The sequence below is a fragment of the Lynx canadensis genome, chromosome E2 (genome assembly GCF_007474595.2).
Source record: "Lynx canadensis isolate LIC74 chromosome E2, mLynCan4.pri.v2, whole genome shotgun sequence".
Classification (NCBI taxonomy): Eukaryota; Metazoa; Chordata; class Mammalia; order Carnivora; family Felidae; genus Lynx; species Lynx canadensis.
This window is the reverse complement of record NC_044317.1, coordinates 18,323,263-18,344,416: the sequence shown is the minus strand read 5'-3', so window position 1 is coordinate 18,344,416 and position 21,154 is coordinate 18,323,263. Positions and strand designations below refer to the sequence as shown.

The window sequence follows — 21,154 nt, the reverse complement described above, 5'->3', positions numbered from 1 at the left end:
CCTGGGCTCCTGCAGTAGTTTCCTAGATGTTGATTCCACTAAAGGACTTACACTGCATTGCTTATCCCTCCACAGTGAGGCCTTTGGCCTTGGTGCCTTTTACGAGGAGATGACACAAGAGCTGAATGCCCGGCGGGCTGAGTTCTTAGCCAGGACCCCAGAGGCAGCGGGGGAACCAGCTGAAGACACCTCTGGTATCATTAAGATGGCTGTCAAGTTTGACCGGTAGGTCTGCAGCTTGGCCTCAGCTTGGCTGGGGCCAGCGCCCTCAGCTGGCTGCTGTACATGGTTAATGCTAAGCTTAGGGGACTACAAGTCTTCTGGGTTTGGATACTCGTTCTCATTTTTCAGTGTCCCAGAGATGGCATTTTGAGGAACATGGCCCCTGAAAAAGCCCAGGAAGCACTGTCAGGGGTGTGCATGTTGTCTCAAGTGTGACTAAACACCTTTTCTTTGATCCACCCCCTCCCACAACTTGGGGTGGAGAACTTGTCTCCTGTTCTTGAAAGTCTATGCTATTCCCCTGGCTCTGAGCATCTAGCTGCCTCCAAGGCAGTGGTACCCTCACCCTCATCTGGCTGTGCAACCCCTGCCCATACCTACTGCCCCATACTCACTGCCCCATACCAGCCCTGTGGTTCCCTCTTTAGGCAGAAGTAGCCTCAAGATGATTATTCCTTCAGAGTGTGACTCAGCTTGGAGTAAGGTCCTCATCCTTGTCTTCTGCCATCTGGGATCTGAGCCTTTCTCAGGTCCCTGGGCCCATACTGGGAGCCAGTCTTGTCTGGCAAGGGCTTGGGAGGAAGGAGTGTGGGCATAGTTGGTCAGTCATATCTGGGGAGAGCTCCTGGTGGGAAGTTGGAACATAGTGCCTCCCACTCTGTCACCCTATCACCGACTGGCTCTGACTCTGGAAATAAGAGTACACTGTGTCCGAGGTAGAAACAGATCATCTTGATACTCAGGGGACATGATAAGGGTGGGTAGTAAGCTGGATCTGAGACCGCTGTGTGGCCATCTATATTCCCAACCACCACCCACTCCCTCCTGTCTTGTTTTTTTTTTTTTTTTAATTTTTTTTTCAACGTTTTTTATTTATTTTTGGGACAGAGAGAGACAGAGCATGAACGGGGGAGGGGCAGAGAGAGAGGGAGACACAGAATCGGAAACAGGCTCCAGGCTCTGAGCCATCAGCCCAGAGCCTGACGCGGGGCTCGAACTCACAGACCGCGAGATCGTGACCTGGCTGAAGTCGGACGCTTAACCAACTGCGCCACCCAGGCGCCCCCTGTCTTGTTTTAAGAGGCAAACTGGACCTTCCTTTTTGGCTTTTGAAGGCTGTTTTCCAGGCTAGAGTTCAGAGTGCCGGGATTTCACATCCTATCGCAATTCCTCAAGCATGCTGAAGCCCATCTTCCTTTTAGGCAGAACCCAGGCCACACCCCACTGGTGGAACAGAAATGGGAGCTCAGGGGAATAAGTACAGAAGTCCTGAGGCAGAAGCCTGGTGGTGATGGTGGGTGAGCCCTGACTCCTTCCTCTCCTTTTCCCAGGAGGGCATACTCACCCCAGATCACCCCCAAGATGTGCCTGCTGGAGTGGTGCCGGAGGGAGAAGTTGGCGCAGCCTGTGTATGACACGGTGAGGTCCTGCACCTGGCCCTAGAGTGCTCCCACGGCCGATGTCATCACCCCCAACACACTCATAGCCTGTACCCTGAACTCAAGACTACTTGGCTGGAGCCTGGCTTTGTCTTCCGTGGGCTTGCAATATGCAATGGTTGCTGGCGGCCGGACCAGTTGCTGATATGATAGCCCCTTCTCTGTGTCAGTGAGCCTGTTGTCTAATTCTGGCCACTTTCATAACACTGAACTTGAGGCCTATGTAAGGGGTTGCTTGGGCCAGTCCCTGCCAGTGGTGTTGCTTAGACAAGGGAGACTTCTCTGGAAAGGGCCTATTGGCTTACTTAGGAAGAATGCTCAAACCTAAAAGTTAGACATGTTTTTGGACCAGGCCTTAGCCACTGGGGCACAGAATTGGGCCCCAGACTTGAGGCCCCTTGGTGGAAACTTTAAGACAGTGTTGCTTCACCTCCTCTGGTCCCCATGGCCATGTCTTGTTTAAGCTGCACTGTCTCTTCTGGACTGACCTTCTGACCTCTAAACTTGTACCTTCTGGGACTTGTGTCCCCCTCTCCCAGAGCGAGTTTTCCAAAGCGAATCTGACCTCTGCCTCCCTGCTCAAGTCCTCATCCTCTCCCCAGTGCCTTTGGGATCAAGCTCCAGCACCTCAACACAGAGCACAGGGCCTCCCACATGCCTTTCTGCTTCATGTCTCGTCCACTCTGCTCTCTGTCCAGCCACATCATCTGGTCACTCTGCCAAGTGTACCTTCTCTGCCACATCCTTGCCCCGTCTTACCCCTTTGCCATCTGGTGAACTCCTCCTCATTTTGGGTGACCTAGCCCATCCAGATGTCAGTAGAAGCAGGATCCATAGTCACGCGCAGCTAAGGGCTCTGATGGCTCTTTGCTTAGGTCCCTGATTGAACTCCTGAAATACTGGAATGTCGTTACCTGTTTGTGTATCTGTCTTTCTTCCCTGGCAGATGCCCAGGCACTTCTTCTAGGGAGGAGCATGTGATACAAGTAGCCTTCATTTAACTTAGGTGGGAAGTACTTCCTTTATCTGCCTTCCTTGTGATCCTGGCAGGTGAGCCCCAGGGCTCATTCCTCTCGTCCCCATGTAGCCATCCCTGTTGCCTTTGCTCTCTTTGCACCAGGTTCAGCGCCCCCTGGATCGCCTCTTCTGCTCTGTTGTGACTGTTGCTGAGCAAAAGTACCAGTCCACCTTGTGGTGAGTTTCCTCATCAGTGGGCTTGGGGCTTGGGATGAGGGGCCTGTACCCAACATTGATGTAAGAGGGTTTGGGGAGGATGGTGTACCTGGGCAGTGGCATCCCTGGGTAATGACCCCTTCCTCAGTTTTGTCAGAATCTTTGTCAAGGGTGTGTAGAGTCAGGCCTTTCCAGCCTCTAGTCCTGGAGCCAGCCTGCCTGTCTACCTGCCTTACTGTCCCATACCTCATCTGCCCAGGGACAAGTCTAAGAAATTGGCAGAGCAGGCTGCGGCCATCGTCTGTCTGCGGAGCCGGGGCCTCCCTGAAGGTCGGCTGGGTGAAGAGAGCCCCTCCTTGCACAAGCGCAAGCGGGAAGCCCCTGACCAAGATCCTGGGGGTCCCAGAGCTCAGGAGCCAGCAGTGCCTGGGAAGCTGTGCAAGAAGCCCTTTGTGGCCTTGGGAAGTGGTGAAGAGAGCCCCCTGGAAGGCTGGTGACCATTGTCCCTACCTTGGCCATCCCCCTTAGGGGCCTGGCCGTAAGTTGGCTGTGGGTGCAAAGCATGAATCTGATGCCATTGGACAAATTGCTGACTGTTCCTGGCAGGAGTTAAGAGGTCCTGGCCTGGTCCATCAGCCTGAACCAAAGGGTTCCTAGGGTGCACATCTTCTTTGGTGGATCTGAGTAACAGGGCCAAGTTCCTAGTGACCTCAGTATTTTCTTTGAAAACAGGAACTTTTTGGGTGGCACCTCCTCAACTTGACATTGGTACAGTGCAATAAAGACACCTCTACCCTTACCCATGGCTACTTGCTTCAGCCCTGGGCATTGTCACACACAGACTCATGGCCTGGCATAATTATTTCACTCCCACCCTCTGTGCAGAGCTAGAGCTTCCAACAGCATATCCCCTACCCATCCTTATGGATCTGGTTGGAAGTAGGGGGTTGGGTGTATCCTTTAATGCTCATTGGACTTGGGCTGAGCCAGAAAGGCCCAAGAAGCCCATTCTACTGATGGCAAACCTGAGGTACTGCCCATCAACGGACTTTCTTGATGAGAGGAGCTATAGAATCTGGGGAACAGTTAGGGTATCTGGTACCCTCGTGAGGGACCAGCTCAGATACGTTGGGCAGGTCCTGGGTCTGACCCCCAGCTGGCTGGAGTTCAGACCTTCTGAGGTGTCTGCTCTGGGTAGGGGACACTGAGAACACAGGTTGCTGATGCCAGCAGTTTGGGTCCCTTAAAATTGTCCACCCACGCCGCTGCTTGCCCCCAGCCCCCACTATCCCACTTGGGCCGGAAGGAAGTGGCAGATTCTCTTTAATTTCCTCCTGGCAGTGAGAAGCAAACAAACGGCTACCACATCTCATGGGGCCTCCCCCTCTTACTGGGAGGGGCGTTCTGACCAAAGGTCCCTGCCCTGCACCACCCCCGCTTCCTCCGCTGTAAACACACTACTTCTCCTCCCCTTTTCCAAGTGCTGTAGGGAGGGGCATTCCCCTCTAGGCCAAGGCCATGTTTCTCCCATGTCTCTAGGGTCAGGCCCCTATGCCAGCCAGCAGCCCCTGGCCCTGGTGGCCTGAGATCAGGCGGTGATGTCTCTGTTTCAGTCCTGGAGCTGCACCTGTCTGCACACTTGTTCCTCTGTATGTAGATAAGGATACTGCACTACCAGCTGCCTCCCAGAACCCATTGCTGTCTGACCTTGGGCAAGTCACTTCTAGTTCTCTTTGGGCCTAAGGGCCCTCTCTGAGAGGGAGATCAGCTGCTCTGCCTGCATGAGGCTGACTGGAGGATAAATAGGCCTATGATAGGGCACTCTGTGGCTAATGGGGTCACTCTATGCTGGGGCTGCCCTAGCTTCCCAGACCAGTGCTCCAAGAGAAGGAGCCCCACCCAGGAGACAGATTGAGGCTTGTTGCAGTCTTAACCATCAAGCTTTAGGCACAGTTTCTGACTTTTCTCACAAACTATCTCAGTTAAAATGCCCCTTGGTCTTTCCTCATATCCCAACTGGAACAGGGCAGACAGAGAGGCCCCAGTGGACCCCCAGGCATCCTGAGCTAGTCAGAGCTTATGAAAGGATCCAATGGGAGCCAAATACCAAGTCTTAAGATCCATTTTTCCTGTGGGGTTGGACTGTACCCTCAGGCCTCTTCCACCAGTATAGTTTCCCTGGGGAAGCCCCTTCTTTGGTGCATCAGGTTTATTTCTGGGCTATGGAGAAGGAGAGGTGAGGTAGAGATCAGCTGTTAAGATAGAGGCTGGAGTATGGGGATTTAGAGGGCCCAGGAAAAGCACTGGGGAGAGGGGCATTCACAGGGGAGCAGGTGAGGGAGGGGCTAGTGTATGTTCCATAACTGAGGATGTCTGGCAAAGTTCCTGGTTGAATATGTTGGCTCTCAAATGGTCTCATCTTAGCATACCTCAATGATGCCTGCCATGGTCTCACAGTGACCTTCCCAAGGTCTGGGACCAATTGGGAGGGCCCAGTTGGGTCTGAAAGCTCCACTTATTGTTCTCACCATGCCCACCTTAAACTAAGGCCATTTAGATGCCCAAACCTCTCTCTGGGCTAGTGTCCACAACACGTAGTCATCCATTCCAGCCACCTAGATTGAGGACTTGTTCTTAGCTCATCACACTTTGGGGACACATGAGAAGGCGGGATGAATAAAGCTGGAGAGGGTGGCGCATCTTCCAAAGGTCACAGCAAGAAGACAACTTTGTGCAAAGACGAGTGGGGAATCTTGGGGCACCTGAGTGGCTCAGTCAAGTGAGTGTCTGACTCTTGATTTTGGCTCAGGTCATGATCCCAGGGTCATGGTATTGAGACCCATGTTGGGCTCTGCACTGAGTGTAGAGCCTGCTTGGGATCCTCTCTCTCTCTCTCTCTCTCTCTCTCTCTCTCTCTCTCTCTCTCCCTCTCTCCCCCCCCCTCCCTCCCTCTGCCCCTCTCCCCAGCTCATGCTCTCTCAAAGAGAGAGAGAGAGAGGAAGAAAGAAAGAAAGAAAGAAAGAAAGAAAGAAAGAAAGAAAGAAAAAAGAAAAAGAAAGAAAGAAAGAAAATGTAAAAAGATGAGTGGGGAATCTCTTAACCCTCCAGCCCTGCACACTTAGTTCCTTCCAAGTGTCAATCCTGTTCAGAATTCTTCCATGGCTCTCCACTCCCGTCTGGATCAAGTCCAAACTCCTCAGCCTGGCATCTGAGGACAAAATGCTGACCTTGTCTTCTCAGCACCCTGTGCTGACTTCAGCAAACAACTTTGGTCACTTGTAGTTGGCTGGTATTGCCTTTGCCCAGATTGAGAGCTGCTCAAGGGCAGTCCTCGTGTTCCCTATGGCCAGCGTCAGCATGGGAGTAGGGAACAGGCACAAAAGAAGACTCAAATAAGCTTGTTGCATGGGATATGTGGCATAGAAAGAACTTTTCTAAACTCTGACTTTCCTCCAAAGCTCCTATTTTCCCTAATGTGGAATAAAAGGGGTTGGGCTGGGCCCTGCCGGGCTAAGCTGTACCATCCCATGGCTCAGAGGCCATGGGAGAGCCTTCAGCAGTGGGGTTCAGGTCCAGGCCTATGGCAGCTGATGAAAGTAATGGTTTTTCTTAAGTCTCAGGCCTGGCCGGAATTCACAGAGGAGGAAGAAGGGGGTGAATAGCAATCCCCGTAGTCCTTGTCCACCAGTCAGGAGTCCCATTGCACTGGTCCCCTGGCCTCCTGGTTCACAGGGCCCTCAGAAGGCTGGAGGCAGGTCAGATGACCTCTTACCATCTAAAAGAGCTTTTGAGCTGGACTGAGGAAGAGCTGGCCTGAGGAAGAGCTGATAGGGAGGCCTTGGCTGAGGAAAAGGAGTGGAGAGAGTTCAGGTATTGGTGTGTGTGAGTGGGGTAGACCTCTGTCCCACCTTGCAGAGCTCTAAGCCATTGCTGCTTTTCTTACAAAGATGGTGACACTTTTCCTACAGTCAGTGCCTACTGATGCTCTAGCCCTTATCAATCTAGGTTAGAGTTCTGTTTTCTCCAGCCCATAAGCCTTCCCAGGAAATGACCCCTTCTAAGTGTTCTCCAGGTGCACAGTGGCTGGGAACACAGATGAGTAAAACAGACACACAGATGGATGCTTTGGTGAATTGTTCAAACCATCTCCAGCTTCTGTGGTCCCTTCCTGGTGGTAGGGCTGATAGGTCCAGGGTCTCCCTCTTGCATTCTCTGTGGCCTCGCTGGCTGGGTCCCTTGTTTGGAGGGCAGAGGGGCTAGGTAAAGATCCATTTTCTCAATCCAGATGATAAATAACCTGGAAAGTATGTTGGGGGGAGGTCGGGGGTGGTGATGACAACACATCCTGAAATTGCTCATTAGGAGGGTACCACCCACACAATGCCATTGGCTCCCTCTCCTTGACCTGTTATTTTCTTCTACCCCTAATTTCACCCTCCCCCAGTACAACTCAGTAATTCATCCAAAATTCTGAATATGTTAAGTTCCTTGCTCTAAACCCTTCTATGGCTCCCTGCTTCCCTCAGGATAAAATCTAGGTACTTTGTAGTGGCCTGCAGCACTCTGCCCATTCATCTGGCCTTATCTTTGGCTTCTGCTCACTGCAGGTACTTTCTGATTTCTAAGTTTTTGGCAATCTGTTTTCTGCCTGGAACCATCTTCCTCACTTCTTGGCCATCTTTCCAATTCCTACTTAGTCCTGTGGAGGCCCTGTAACCCCAGTGGAATTATGAACCTTCTTGGAGATCCTGGCACAAGCCTAATCTCTTCACACAGTGATTATAGATTTGCTGTCCTCTCCCCCTCTCCTGAAGGGAGACTAATTTATCTCTGCTTTCCTAGGTTCAGCACAGGTATGGGTACAGAGCACTCAGCAGGAAAAGTTTTCTGCCCAATCCAAGATGAACATTTTATCTGCTCTGGACATTACCTGTCCTCCTGACTTGAGGCCTAGTTAGGCCTTCCCTAGGGCTCCCTGGTAGCTCAGGTATCGGTCCATATATTGAAACCTTTCTGCAAAGCACTCCACTTTGCCCTCTTCTCCTTTTTGTGGGAGAGCTCCTGGGCCTTTGCACCTGCACCCAAGGCCGAGACCTAGTGCCCTGAGTTCCTACGCAACATGCTTCTATTGATACTGTGCCCTTTGGGGCCTAGAGCTAGGGAAGTAGGTCACCGCTCCTTCTCCCAATTCTCGAGCTCCCAGTCCACCCTGCCTCTTGGAGTCCTAAGTAAACAATCCAGGCTTAGCGTCCCCTGGCACAGCTTCCACCCCAGGCCCAGGAGGAGGCGTCTTGGGTCTCAAGGGAAGATAGTCTCGCTGGGGAGGAACCGAGAGCGAAAAACAGTTCTTCAGACAGTGTCACTTCCTCTCCACTAACAAACCACTTATTTTGGGTATCGGGCCCTCCTTTCACGGATGTGCACCGGGATGCTGAGGTCTCCGAGCCCGTGAGTGGTGCGAGTTCACGACGGGCTTTCTGGTTCAGTCGGCTTACAGCAACGGGCAGACTTTGCCCATGGGGCTCTGCCGAGTCCTCTAACGCGCTGGCTGTCCTCCAGGGAGTAGTTGCTCGCTAACCGACGCGGACAAAGGCGCCGCTACTGGGAGCGGGCCCCGCTACTGGGAGCGGGCCCCGCCCCGAAGGGGTGGATCTGCATCGTTGAGGAGCAGAGACTCCGGACTCCTCGCGCTGCGCAGGTCTCCTCGGACTCCGCCCCAACCGAGCTGGGAGCTCAGCGGGCCTCACCCCAGGCTCCGCCATTAGGGTTGGGGTGGCGGGATGAGAGTGTGAGTGGCGTTCACGTAATACCCCTCCGGGGCCCTGACACATTCCCCAAACCCAGCCATTAGAGTAACATTTCAGCCGCCCTTCACCGAAGCCATAACCATATTCGACGTGAGCTCTGCCCAGTAAGGAATGGGATCTTCGATTGGCGGGTGGATTGGATTGCATTCAATCCAATAACAGAGGGCTATCCGCCTCACACGCGGGTGTAGGGCCCTGGTTTAGAAGTTGAGGAAAGGATAGCGGCCGAACTACAACTCCCAAGAGATACTGGGGTTATCCAGCTCTCCTTATGCACGTGACTTCCTTCTCCCGGAGAGGGAATCACGCGGTAGGCCGTTGATGGGGCGGAGCCATTGGGCTAGCAGGGGCGCTAGTGGCCTATGCGCAGCACGCTCTGATGGGCGCTCGGTAGGGGGCGGGGTTAGTCGTGCAGCCCTGCGCGGCAGCGCGCTGGCTGAGGCGGCTGTTGGGGGGCGGGGAATATCAGCTAAGGCGACCGTGGCGGCTTGGGCACCAGCGACGGGCTGTGACGGCGGCTCCTGGTGCGGCTCGGCGCGCGGCCAGCTCTCAAGTTCGGAACGGAACGCTCGGTGTCACGGTCCCTGCCCGGAAACTTTGCCGCGGAGCCGCGACCTCCTGGCCCGAGCGGCCGGGCATGAAGCGGCGCTGAGGAGCTGCCGCCGCCGCTGCCGCTGCCGCCGCCTCCGTCGCCGCCAGAGGAGGAGCCGCAGCACCCTGGGCCACGCCGATGACTACTGCAAACTGTGGCGCCCACGACGAGCTCGACTTCAAACTCGTCTTTGGCGAGGACGGGGCGCCGGCGCCGCCGTCCTCGGGCTCGCGGCCTGCAGGTGGGTGCCGGGCGGGGCGGGACCGAAAAGCGTCTCCTCTCCTCGTTCGCAAGAGCTCGCCGCTTCCCTGGTGGCTTGGTTGTCTGGGGCTTAGTAATATCGTGTGTGTGTGTGTGTGTGTGTGCGCGCGCGCGCGATGAGCGGATTTGTGTGTGTGGGTGTGGGTGTGTGTGTTTGTGCTTGCGGTGAATGAAGAGCAGATTTAAATCGCTTGAAGAGTTGTGTGGGTCGCAGCGACGTGGAAGTGGCCGCGGGCTTGGCTGGATGCGAACTAGTGGGGAACTCGACTCCGGGACTCCTATGGCCAGTGGACGCCTGCGGTTTGGAGGCTGAGGGTCGGGGCCGCTGCCCAAGTGGTGTCTGCTTGTCGTTGCTTTGCCAGCGTGGTGCGGAGAAAAAGCTGACCCTGTGAAGTGTAAGCGCACTTAACTTTTCATCTTTCCTAGGTTTTTAGTATTTTTTGTTTTAAAGATGCACATTCTTGAGGTGTAAGAGTTCTCTGAAATTCGTGCACATGTCTGTTTAAATCTGCTTTCTTAGAGTAATGCCATCGTATTAACACTTGGGCAAGTTTATGGCCCACATTTAATTCGAAGTGTAACTATAACGGGTCTTTTCTGAAAATTACATTTCTTGAGCAGAGTGTTTTGAAAGATTAAGAAAAGTGGGGTGCCCTGTTCATAATTCTAGAAAGTTCTGGGAGTCAGTTTTTATTTTAATTAAAAGCCCACCTCAGAAGATGTTTTAAAGGAGGTCGTGAATTGGGAAGGTTGAACACCGTAATGCTTGGAGGTCAGACCAATCAGGAAATAGAAACAGGATGGCTGGGGACTTAGAGCTCTCCTGTGACCTGGTTTGGAATACTGTGGTTCATTAAGTTCAGTTTCCCTATTTCATATGTAGACGAACTTCAAAAGAGATGGATAAGATTAATCCTTATTCTTTCTGGGTATTAGTTGAGTTACTTCATGATGTTCAGTAGACTGTTCAGTAGAGTTGCAATGAAAAACATGCCTAAACGTGAGGCTTAAGGATTCTCTGGACGGTATTGTCTTATTAGTCCTTTTAGTCTTCATATGTTGTCTTTTTAGCATAATTATTTCAGCAAAATACATTTATTTCAATTCCACTGACATTACTTGAGCACCTTGTATGTTGAAGATACTGTTAGGTACTTTGTAGTGTTATGATGGGTGCAAAAAAGGACTGAAGGGCCCTCAAGGAGCTTGGGAAATGGGAGAGGGACATATAACCCAAGTAATTCTGCTTCCAGGCAGACTGAATGGTGGTGTGTGTTATAACATAGGCACAAATGGGAAAGTGACATGTGTGGAGAGTAGTGGCACTGAATTATGTGTTTAGGTTATTGAGATTTAACAAAGTAAAAACAACTTGTTTTAATGAGTATTTTTATAAGAAAATAAATAGTTGATGTCTGCAAACTTTTACTGAGGACAGATGTGATTAGAGAATGCTGTAAAGCAAATTCATGATCAATAACGTAGTATTCTCATGTAAGTAGGAATTGTACGTACATCCAAAGTATTGGACAGCATTTAAAGCTATGAAAACAGCTTTTTAAGAGATTACTTTTGCCATAAAACTCTCCAAACCATTTCGGTATTAAAATGGGTCTAGTAGGTGTTAAGGTTTGAAACTTGACTTGTAACTGAAATTCCCAAATTTAAACTTGAATAGTTTCATTTGACAAAAAGTCCACTTTAAAATATTATGGCAGCTGTTTTTAAGTGTTCTTTCTTCTTCAAATTAAGATGAAATATACATGACATAACCATTTTAAAGTGAGCAATTCAGTGACATTTAGTGCATTGACAGTGTTGTGCAACCACTTCTATCAGGTTCCAAAACATTTCCATCACTCCTGAAGGAAATCCCAAACCTATTTAAGTAGTTGCTCCTCATTCTCCTTTGTCCCTTCCCAGTCCCTGGCTTCCCAGTCCCTAATATGGGATTTGTTTGTATGGATTTACCAATTCTGGATATTTCATGCAAATGGAATCATGCAAATGTGGGCTTTTGTGTCTGGCTTCTTTCACTTAGCGTAGTATTTCATGGGTCATGCATGTTGTAGAATACAGCAGTACTTCATTCCTTTTTATGGCTGAATATTTTATATATACCTCATTTTATCCATTCATCCATTGATGGGCATTTGGGTTGTTTCTATCCTTCGGTTATCTTGACTAGTGCTGCTTTGAACACGTAGCAGCTAAATTAAAAATTCTGCTGGGCAGGATGTTTTGTATATTCAAAACTACTTGTTTGCAAAATTAGTTTTCATTTTATTTTATTTTTTAAAATTTATTCTTAAAAAATTTTTTTTAATCTTTATTTTTGAGAGAGAGACAGCATGTGAGCAGGGGAGGAGCAGAGAGAGAGGGAGACACAGAATCTGAAGCAGGCTCCAGGCTCTGAGCTGTCAGTAGTTCGCGAGTTCGTGTCCTGAGTCAGACTCTGTGCTGACAGCTCAGAGCCTGACTCAGGGCTGGAACTCACGAACTGTGAGATCATGACCTGAGCTGAAGTCGGACATTCAACCGATTGAGCCACCCAGGTGCCCCAAAATTTATTCTTAATTTACTTATTTATCTTTAGAAAGGGGGAGGGTAGCGGGAGAGACAGAGAGAGAGAGAGAGAGAGAGAGAGAGGGAGAATCCCAAGAGGCTCCACACTATTAGCGTACAAAACTCGAACTCTTGAACCAGGAGATCATGACCTGAGCTGAAATCAAGAGTCATTTGCTTAACCGACTGAGCCATCCAGGAGCCCCACGTTTTCATTTTAATAAGCATAATTAGAGTGTGTAGTTTGAAGGAACTAAGTGGATTAACTGACATGCTTTTAGGATGATAATATGCAGTACTGTGGGCCATGAGAATAAAATTGCTTGGTAGAATTCAGATCAATGTTGGGTTATATCAGTGTGTTTACTTGTTTTTGGATTCTTTTCCTTACTGGATTGAAAGTTCCATGAAGGCAGGGATAGTGTCTGTATCTTGTTCATAGTTATATGATTGGTGCCTAGTACAGTGCCTTTATCATAAGAGTGGGCACCCAGTATTTGTTGAATTAATAAATACTCCTTAAGTTTTGAGTCATTGCTCACTTTTTTTTTTTTTTTTTGTGGTAGAGGAAGTTAATGAGACTTGTTTCAATTCTTTGGCTTTTATCAGTCAGTTCCATAAGACAGTAGATCTTGGTAATTTTGGCAGCAGGTTTTCCATCTGTCTGAGGGTGTAAGAGTCCTTGTATCACCTCTAACTTTCCATACAGAAGACTTTTGAAAAATATTTGGTGGAGAGGATAATGGACGGGAACTGAGGACAAGCTAAGGGGCCGAATTAGTAAATGTCCTAAGAGCAAGCTTATTAAAAGTACACATTAGATGATTTGATACTTGATAATGTTGGATACATTTATGATTGACTTTTTAAAAAAAATGCTTGTTTAGTTTTGAGAGAGAGAGCAAAGGGGTAGGGGCAGAGAGAGAGAGAAGAGAGAGATTAAGAGAGAGAGAGGAGAGAGAGAGCAGAGAGAGAGAGAGAAGAGAGAGATTAAGACCCTGGAGTCCTTAGCCTTTTTCTTTCTCTCTCTCTTTTTTAATATGAGGTCAGTGCTAGTTTTAATTTTTCCAGTTAAAAATGAATCAGGGCGCCTGGGTGGCTCAGATGGTAAGCATCCGATTTCGACTCAGGTCATGATCTCAACATTACCAAGTTTGAGCCTTACATCAGGTTCTGTGCTGACAGGTGAACCTGGACCCTGCTTCGGATTCTTGTCTCCCTCTCTCTCTGCCCCTCCCCTGCTTGTGCTCTGTCTCTCTCTCTGTCAAAAATAAACATTAAAATATATATATATATATATATATATACACACACACATATATATATATAAATGAATCAAACTATTTTAAGTTTTTTCTTAATAACCTAGCTTCAAAATGAAGGCATACTTCAATAGTAAATAGAGAATTTTAAATTGATAAGTGTTTCATGTATTTCACTAGCATTATTTGCCATTATAAAGGGCAGCCTCTGGTGCTTTATGTATTTATTTATTTATTATTTGTATATCTCTAATTTAGTTTGATGTCATAATTTTTCACATTCAAAGTTTCACTCTCAGGGTTTGGTTCGTTGTTAAATATTGACTCTCTAGTCCTGAATGAGAGTCACTGGGAGGAGTGTGTGCTGTATACTGACTGCATAATATCTTTCCTAATGTTGCTTTTTTAAGAGGGGAGAAATATCGTTGATACAATGTGTATTTTTATAAGAAATTTACTTTAGGATAGGAAGTGTAATTTCATCAGATAGTACTTCAGTACACAACTTTTTCCCATATAAAGTTGAGGAACTTTTCCTAGATGATTGTCATAGTCTTTATTATTTTTTTTAATGTTTATTTTTGAGAGAGACAGAGCATGAGTGGGGGAGGTGTAGAGAGAGAGGGAGACACAGAATCTGAAGCAGGCTCCAGGCTCTGAGCTGTCAGCACAGAGCCCAGTGCGGGGCTTGAACTCTGGAACTGCAAGATTGTGACCTGAAGTCGGACACTTAATCTACTGAGCCACCCAGGTGCCCCTATTGATAATTTTTAAAGTGTTTGTTTTATCCATGTTAAATGAGATGATGTATTTAAAGCTCTTAGCACAGTTCTTGGTCCAGTAGTACTCATTAAGTGCTGGTAGTTAACATTTCTTAACACACACACACACACACACACACACATACACACACAGACACACACACACACACACACACACACACACACACACCCTGATGATAGGTTATTTTTTATTTCCTCTTCTTCCCTAGATACTTTTCCCTATGCTAAACTAAAACACTGAGAGAGAATAGGGGCAGATAGGAGATCCAGTTATTTAAACCTTACTTAGGTAAGTTGAAATATTTGTCATAGACTTTTGTATTTTATCTTTTATTCTTTTTGTTAATCTCATTTGTCATATCTTACTAAATAAAAGTGCTGAAGGTCCCTAGCTTTTATATTTTTCTGGTGTCTTGAATCAAATTGTTACTCAGTATGGTGTGAAAGTTGGTAGATTTGCTACCCATACTAAGTATAATTGGATATTTAAATCAGTATGAAAAAAGGGAAGTTACTTCTCTGGTTTCCTGTAGAAATTTAATGGTATGTTTGTACAGCACGTTAGGTAGTGTATAGAGGAGATGTTTACTGGTGAGCCTTACTTTCATACTATAGGTCAGCTTTTTCTTTAGTCTTGAATATAAGTGAGAATATGTATTTGGTGATTGCATCACTGATAAACATTTCAGCATTTCAGTTGGAAGAATAACTTAATATTCTGTTTGACACTTTTCCTGATAAGGGTAGATGTTCCTGGGGGCATTAGCAGAATTTTGTGATGGAGGTTAATGAATAAATGTAGTTGAGTGAATATGGGGAAAATTGAAGAAGAAAAATTTCAATGTCACATGTTGTGTTGAAACTTCAAAAGTGGAAGAGCATTGCTATACCTGCACTTTGTTAGGTTTTCCATTTGCCAATACAAAAGGGATATTTTGGAATATATTCTAAACTATTCGTAGAGGTAATACTGTAGTAGTTATATTACCTAATATAACAGTTGAGTATTACATACATGGTCAAGAAATTGTAGGAGTTTTGTAAGGCCTGTATCTTAGGCATTTAAAGTCATTTAAGTTATTAATTTAGCGTAAGTTGTAGAATCAACTTACTATTATGACTTGCCTTTTCTGGGGCAACCAGTAAACTTTGCCAGTATTTGTATATATTTTTATTGAGGGCAAATCCCAAGTCCTGCTTTTGAGTTTTGCTCTTTATTTACTTTTTCAATGAGATGTGATCACAAGGACATTTTTGGTAAGAAAATACGAAATTTGTTTTTCTTCAGAGAAAATAAAATACTGATATATAAAAATGGATACCTATTAAGAGAAAATACGCAGTTGTGTTACTGATGATGAAGTTTAATGCATCCTTTACTTTCCTTATTAGTATTGAGTAGTTGGTGATGGTGATAATGATGGTAGATGATGATGGTGATGTTTTATTTTAAATAAGAGGTGGGGTTGAGGAAGCCATAATACCGTGAAGTCAGTCGCATTACTCTTAAGAGATAGGAAACCTGAGTAGATTGAGTCACATTTGATAGTAAGCTGTAGTTTGCTCACAGCAGTAACATAAATAAGGGAGGTGTTGTCTAAAGCTGTCCTGGTGGGTCAGGGGAGTAGACACAACCGAGTTGGCAGTAAGCCTGGCTTCTAAAACAAAATCCAAGTCATCAAATTTGCCCAGGCATGCCGTTTGAGGTTCAAGTAACAGTGGAATTTAAGAGGAGTGAGTTTGTTCTTGGAGGCTTAGCAGAGTCACAAACAGGAGTAAGCTTTTTAAAGAGCCATACTTTTAACTTTAAACATAGTGTGAATCTGCATATATTTTAGCATTTCTGGTAATATTTATATAATTGTGTTGCATGACTCTCACCTGCTTGGTAGACTTTAGAAGAGAAGAACAATTGGACCTGAAAGATTTAAGTAGTGTGGTTTAGGGGCACGTGGGTGGCTCAGTCAGTTAAGCTTCTGACTCTTGGTTTTGGCTCAGGTTATGATCTCATGCTTTGTGAGTTCGAGCCCCATATTGTGCTCTGTGCTGACAGTGCAGAGGCTGCTTGTAATTCTCTCTCTCCCTCTCTTTCACTGCCCCTCCCACACTTGCTCTCTTTCTCTCTCTCAAAATAAATAAACTTAAAAAAAAAAAAACCTAAAAAGAAACAAATAAATAAGTAAATAGTGTTGGCTATGAACTTTCTTTGAATTGCTAGCTGAAATTTAATCATTGGGACAGTTCTGGTTATCATGTTGGTATTCCTGTGTGTAAGGGAACTACATGTCTGTGAAAGCTAGAAAATCCCAGGTACACCGGAGAAGTAACTTTGAAGCTCCATTTAACTACAAAATGTAAAGTTTCAGTATGTCTTACGTTACAAAAGCAGGTGAGAGTTTAAATTTTTAAAAATGTTTTATTTATTTATTTAAAACTTTTTTTTAACGTCTTTTATTTATTTTTGAGACAGAGAGAGATAGAGCATGAACGGGGGAGAGACAGAGAGAGAGGGAGACACAGAATCGGAAGCAGGCTCCAGGCTCTGAGCCATCAGCCCAGAGCCCGACATGGGGCTCGAACTCACGGACCGCAAGATCGTGACCTGAACTGAAGTCGGACGCTTAACCGACTGAGCCACCCAGGCGCCCCTAAAATGTGTTAAATAACTGTTTTTAGTATTTTAAAATAATTTTTATATTTCTGAATTTTGTGTTAAATTTTTATCAGCTTTGCTGTTTATTTTAATTAGAAATTAGGATTGTATGAGCTTTGAGATTAATATTAATAACTTCTGGTGATGTTAATTTATATCATTGAAAAATACTTCTTTTTAAATGTTTATTTATTTTTTATAATGTTTATTTGTTTATTTTGAGAGGGGGAGGGGCAGAGAGAGGGAGAGAGAGAGAATCCCAAGCAGGCTCAAGGCTATCCCTGTAGAGTCCGACTCGGGGCTTGATATCACTAACCATGACATCATGATCTGAGCCAAATCAAGAGTTGGATGCTTAACTGACGAGCCACCCATGCGCCCCTGAAAAATATTTCTGAAAGCATTTTTTCCTATCAAGGTAATCATTGGCCAGAACACTTTATTTTTTTTTTTTAATTTTTTTTTTCAACGTTTTTATTTTTGGGACAGAGAGAGACAGAGCATGAACGGGGGAGGGGCAGAGAGAGAGGGAGACACAGAATCGGAAACATGCTCCAGGCTCCGAGCCATCAGCCCAGAGCCTGACGCGGGGCTCGAACTCACGGACCGCGAGATCGTGACCTGGCTGAAGTCGGACGCTTAACTGACTGCGCCACCCAGGTGCCCCTGGCCAGAACACTTTAATGGACAGTTTGTGAGTTGTACTTAAATGTAAATATTTTTTGGTATTGCTTTGAAGTAAAAAAGTTGTTAAATAAAAATGACAGGAAAAAAATGACATTCAAAAGTTGTGTTGAAGCTAGCTAGGGGTGCCTGGCTGGCTCAGTCAGAAGAGCATTTGACTCTTGACCTTGGGGTTGTGAGTCTGAGCCCCATGTTGGGTATAGAGATTACCTAAAAAATCTAATAAACTTAAAAAATTGTTGAAGCTAGATGATGGGTATATGGGAGTTTGTTGTAATAGTCTTTGTATTTTTGTGTATGTTTTTAAATTTCCATGATAGAAAGTTTAAAAAATGGCATTCAGAAACTCTTCAAGTTTTTAAAGTTCTAGGTTAGGATAGTAAAAAAAAAAAAAAAAAAAAAAAAAATTTTTTTTCTTTTTTTTTAGTTTATTTATTTTGAGAGAGAGAGATACACGTGCACAAGCAGGTGAAGGGCAGAAAGAAGGAGAGAAAGAATCCCAAGCAGACTCTTGTGCCATCAACACAGCCCGATGTGGGGCTTGAACTCACGTACGGTGAGATCATGACTTGAGCCTAGATCAAGATCAAGGGTTGGACACTTCACTGACTGTGCCCTCCAGGCACCCCAGGAAAAGTGTTTTAAAATAGCATTGTGAAGTTAGTGAGATTTGCTGTTGCGTGTAATTTTTTAAAAAACTGGTTTAACAAATAAATAGGATAAAAATTAGTTGTGGTATATCTGATTTACAAAACTTATTTCACTCTTTAATTAGTAGTAGGATGGTGAAGTGAGTTAGTATACATAAATAGGAGGTGAACGGATCTTATGATATGCTTTTAAATAGGTATTTTTTAATTTTTAAAATGTTTTCTAACTGTGGGCTCAGAATAATTCACTTATTGTTTGGTAATTTAAGGGCCTGAAATTGTTTTTTAAAATGTTAATGTTTGATTATATTGCTTGTATCTATCAGTCTAATATTTATTAAGTACTGTCACTTTCCTTGAACTTTTAGATTTATGATGAAATTAAACTACTGAACTTGGTCTTAATTTTAAGACTAGATTTTTAAGTTTACTATATAATTGATAGAGATTAACTCACAAAAATAACTGACATATAAAATCTTCTGATTTGTGAACATTTCAGAGCAAACAGGATCCGAAATTTATGTCTTACATCTTGCCATTTGTGAGATCATATTGGATACTAAAGGAATAGAAGTAATAAACTTGTCCTTTATAAAAGAAAACCCTTTGCGGGGCGCCTGGGTGGCGCAGTCGGTTAAGCGTCCGACTTCAGCCAGGTCACGATCTCGCGGTCCGTGAGTTCGAGCCCCGCGTCAGGCTCTGGGCTGATGGCTCAGAGCCTGGAGCCTGTTTCGGATTCTGTGTCTCCGTCTCTCTCTGCCCCTCCCCCGTTCATGCTCTGTCTCTCTCTGTCCCAAAAATAAATAAACGTTGAAAAAAAAAATAAAAATAAAAAATAAAAAAAAAGAAAACCCTTTGGGGAAAATAAAGTTTCATCTAAATGTTACTTTTTCATTTTTTATTGCAACATAAGAGTTTCAAAGAAGCTTGATATTTTTCTATTAAATTCTTTATAGTTTTCATCTCCTTTCAGTAGAGGCTGTTCAGTAAAAATGACATTTGGATTCATGAAATTTTCTCTTCATATTTTATTCCTCCAAAATCTGTTTTGAAAGTCGCAGCTAAGGGCATCTTTGATTCCTGCTCCTTGCTTGCATCTATAACCTGCTTCCACCCTGGTCTTTTTCATTATGCTCTACCTGTTTTATATCCCTCACTCTGTATGTTAATAACAAGTTTGTCATCTTTAATTTTATTCATCTCTTTTAAGTCCCAGTGTGAAACCTTTCCCTGAACCCATTTATCTGAATTGCCTCTGCCATCCATGTGCCTTTCTCTTTTGAGTCACTCTAGAAATATTATTTTGAGGTAGTGCTGAGCTAGGTCTAAGTTCTAGATTCCTGTTTGTTGCTGGTTGTGTGACATTGCTTAAAAAGCACAGGATGGTTTTAGGCTAATTCAGTCTTTTCGTTTTATAAGAGAGGAAACTGAGGTTTAAGTTTACTTGTCCAGGGTTATTTAAACAGTTTCTAAAAGGAAGATCTGAGGACCTGACTCCTACTCCTTCATTCTTGTCTAGTAAATTGCTTGATTTCTGCTTGAAAATTACAGAGTTGTTTTTGCACGGCTTATAATTTTGATCATTTTGGTAACTGTTCCTTTTTTGTTAGTGTTCTATTAGGTAAGTACTTAATTTAATTGAGTACCTGTTGTATGCAAGATATTTTTATGTACATTATTTCTAAGTCTTAGGATAATCTGAAGAGGTGTGTGTTACTTCCGTTTTATACCTGAGGAAACAGAAATGCCAGATTTGAGCATTTAGAGAGTGGAAGATTTGGCATTTGAACCCTTTTTTTCTCCTCCCCCCCCCCCCCCCCCCCGGCTCTTTCTCCTATGCCTCTCACCTCTCAGAGCTGAAGTACAGAAATAGTCAGTTTTTCATTTGATGAAACCAAGACTCATGGTGAAACAGGGCTTACAAGTTACATATGTGTTCTTGTGACTAGATTTTTCTGCTTTGGCTCAGAATGGCTGCTTGAGAAATGATGCTTCTACTCCTGCCTGCTCTAGAAAAATGGTATAGCATTACAGCCAGATCAATAGAAGGTACCGCACAGCTAACTGTGCTAGGCCCAAATTTAGCCATTAGGCCTCTTTTCTTTGCTTCCTTGCAGACCTGGAGGTCAAGAGGTCATGTTGTTCTAGGTTTTCAAGTAATGAGGATTTGGCCTTTCACTTTGGCAACTCCCTCCCGTGTTGTCCTGATTAGGGTCTGATTTGTGACCTTTGCAGGCTATTTTGTGCTTATGATTTAAAATGTAAAGCATTTTTCGATTAGTCATCAGAATTGCTCTAAACTGAAATGAGGGAAAAGTTCAGAATTTAAAAAATGTGAAATTACTAGTTAGGGCAGTTTTTTTTTGTTGTTGCTTTAAAAATTAAAAAAAAAAATTTTTTTTTAGCATTTATTTTTGAGGAAAGAGAGACAGAGCGTGAGCGGGGGAGGGGCAGAGAGAGAGGGAGACACAGACTGCGAAGCAAGCTCCTGGCTCGGAGCTGTCAGCACAGAGCCCTACATGGGGCTCAACCCACTGACAGTGAGATCATGACCTGAACTGAAGTCAGACAGATGCTTAACCGACTGAGCCACCCAGGTGCCCCAGGGCAGTTTTGTTTTGGTTGTTTGTTTTAAGTTTGAATTTTGCTTTCATGTGTTCCAAAAGATATGTACATACTATTTTTTTTTTTTTTGGTTGAATTTAGAACCTAAATAAAAACTGATGTACCTTCTATAGCCACTAACACTGATTCACATTTTTTTCCTTGATATTTTGGTCAGTTTGCCATCTGTCACTTACTCTTATCTCTCAGGATCAGCACTGCCTTTTGGGCTCGTTTTTGTCTACTACCTGTTTGTTTTTACATGCACCCAATTGTCTCTGAGCTTTACCAGAACTCTACTTTTCAGAGCAAAGGCAAGAAAGCCTTTTTGTTACATTACCTAGTAAATGTTGACTGATCACTGTTTTGAAACTTTGTTGACTTTTATAATTTGATCACTATTTGAAAGAAATCGTAATACTTTAAATACTAGTTTACACATAAACAAAATATATTT

At 45.0% G+C, this 21,154-nt stretch overlaps 2 protein-coding genes across 6 annotated transcripts in view; both read left to right on the top strand.

The window, feature by feature from the left end:
- The window catches only part of DUS2 (dihydrouridine synthase 2), a 50,297-nt gene extending 46,664 nt beyond the window's left edge, over positions 1-3,633 (top strand). For all 3 annotated transcript variants that reach the window (XM_030298883.2, XM_030298884.1, XM_030298885.1), the window contains exons 13-16: positions 76-225; positions 1,554-1,641; positions 2,782-2,855; positions 3,094-3,633. In XM_030298883.2, coding sequence (XP_030154743.1) covers positions 76-225; positions 1,554-1,641; positions 2,782-2,855; positions 3,094-3,331 — 550 coding nt within the window. In that variant the 3' untranslated portion in view covers positions 3,332-3,633. The remainder of the gene's footprint in view (positions 1-75; positions 226-1,553; positions 1,642-2,781; positions 2,856-3,093) is intronic.
- Positions 3,634-9,096: 5,463 nt separating this feature from the next.
- Positions 9,097-21,154, top strand: part of NFATC3 (nuclear factor of activated T cells 3) — a 139,187-nt gene continuing 127,129 nt past the window's right edge. For 2 of the 3 annotated variants that reach the window (XM_030299492.1, XM_030299493.1), the window contains exon 1: positions 9,098-9,474. In XM_030299492.1, coding sequence (XP_030155352.1) covers positions 9,372-9,474 — 103 coding nt within the window. In that variant the 5' untranslated portion in view covers positions 9,098-9,371. Of the gene's footprint in view, positions 9,475-21,154 lie in introns of all 3 variants that reach the window. The other variant, XM_030299494.1, reaches the window with a different exon arrangement.